At 39.5% G+C, this 531-nt stretch overlaps 1 protein-coding gene across 1 annotated transcript in view; it reads left to right on the top strand.

Annotated features, from left to right (window-relative positions):
- Positions 1-531, top strand: part of LOC108795226 (reelin-like) — a gene marked incomplete at its 3' end in the record, with an annotated part of 220,259 nt that overhangs the window by 217,764 nt on the left and 1,964 nt on the right. Inside the window, exon 19 of the mRNA XM_018566433.1 lies at positions 80-313. Coding sequence (XP_018421935.1) covers positions 80-313 — 234 coding nt within the window. The remainder of the gene's footprint in view (positions 1-79; positions 314-531) is intronic.

The following is a 531-nucleotide window of genomic DNA, read 5'->3' as shown; positions in this document are numbered from 1 at the left end:
TGTATTCGAGAATGCATAATATTTTGTCTGTCTTAAATATCCATTTGTTTCAGATGCTTCTATATTGTCTATCTTTCAGGTGTGAGCCTGGCTTTTCTGGGCCTGCGTGTGAAATGGCTTCACAAAACTACCCTGTATTTCTATCAGAAAGCTTCACCAGTTCCAGACTTTCCTCCTACCACAACTTTTACTCTATCCGTGGTGCTGAAGTTAGTTTTGGTTGCGGTGTACTTGCAAGTGGCAAGGCTTTGATTTTTAACAAAGATGGGAGGAGGCAGCTTATTACAACCTTTCTTGACAGCTCACAGTCCAGGTCAGTTATTGTGTTTGTTTTAGGTATGCCTGAACTTCTCTGGATTATGCCCCTTATTTCCTTAAAGGATATTATGCCAAATAACTGCTGTGCTTTTGTGAATGATGGAATGATGGAACAGTAGCGTTTGGAAAGCTTTTTTCATTGCACTGTTTACACACATCAGTTTGCACTGTAATGCAGTGTTTCTCAACTTTAACAAATAATGAGCCCTTTAC

This window comes from Nanorana parkeri, unplaced genomic scaffold (assembly GCF_000935625.1).
Source record: "Nanorana parkeri isolate BGI_ZX_2015 unplaced genomic scaffold, ASM93562v1 scaffold949, whole genome shotgun sequence".
NCBI classification, from domain to species: domain Eukaryota; kingdom Metazoa; phylum Chordata; class Amphibia; order Anura; family Dicroglossidae; genus Nanorana; species Nanorana parkeri.
This window is presented reverse-complemented; position numbering and strand designations above follow the sequence as displayed.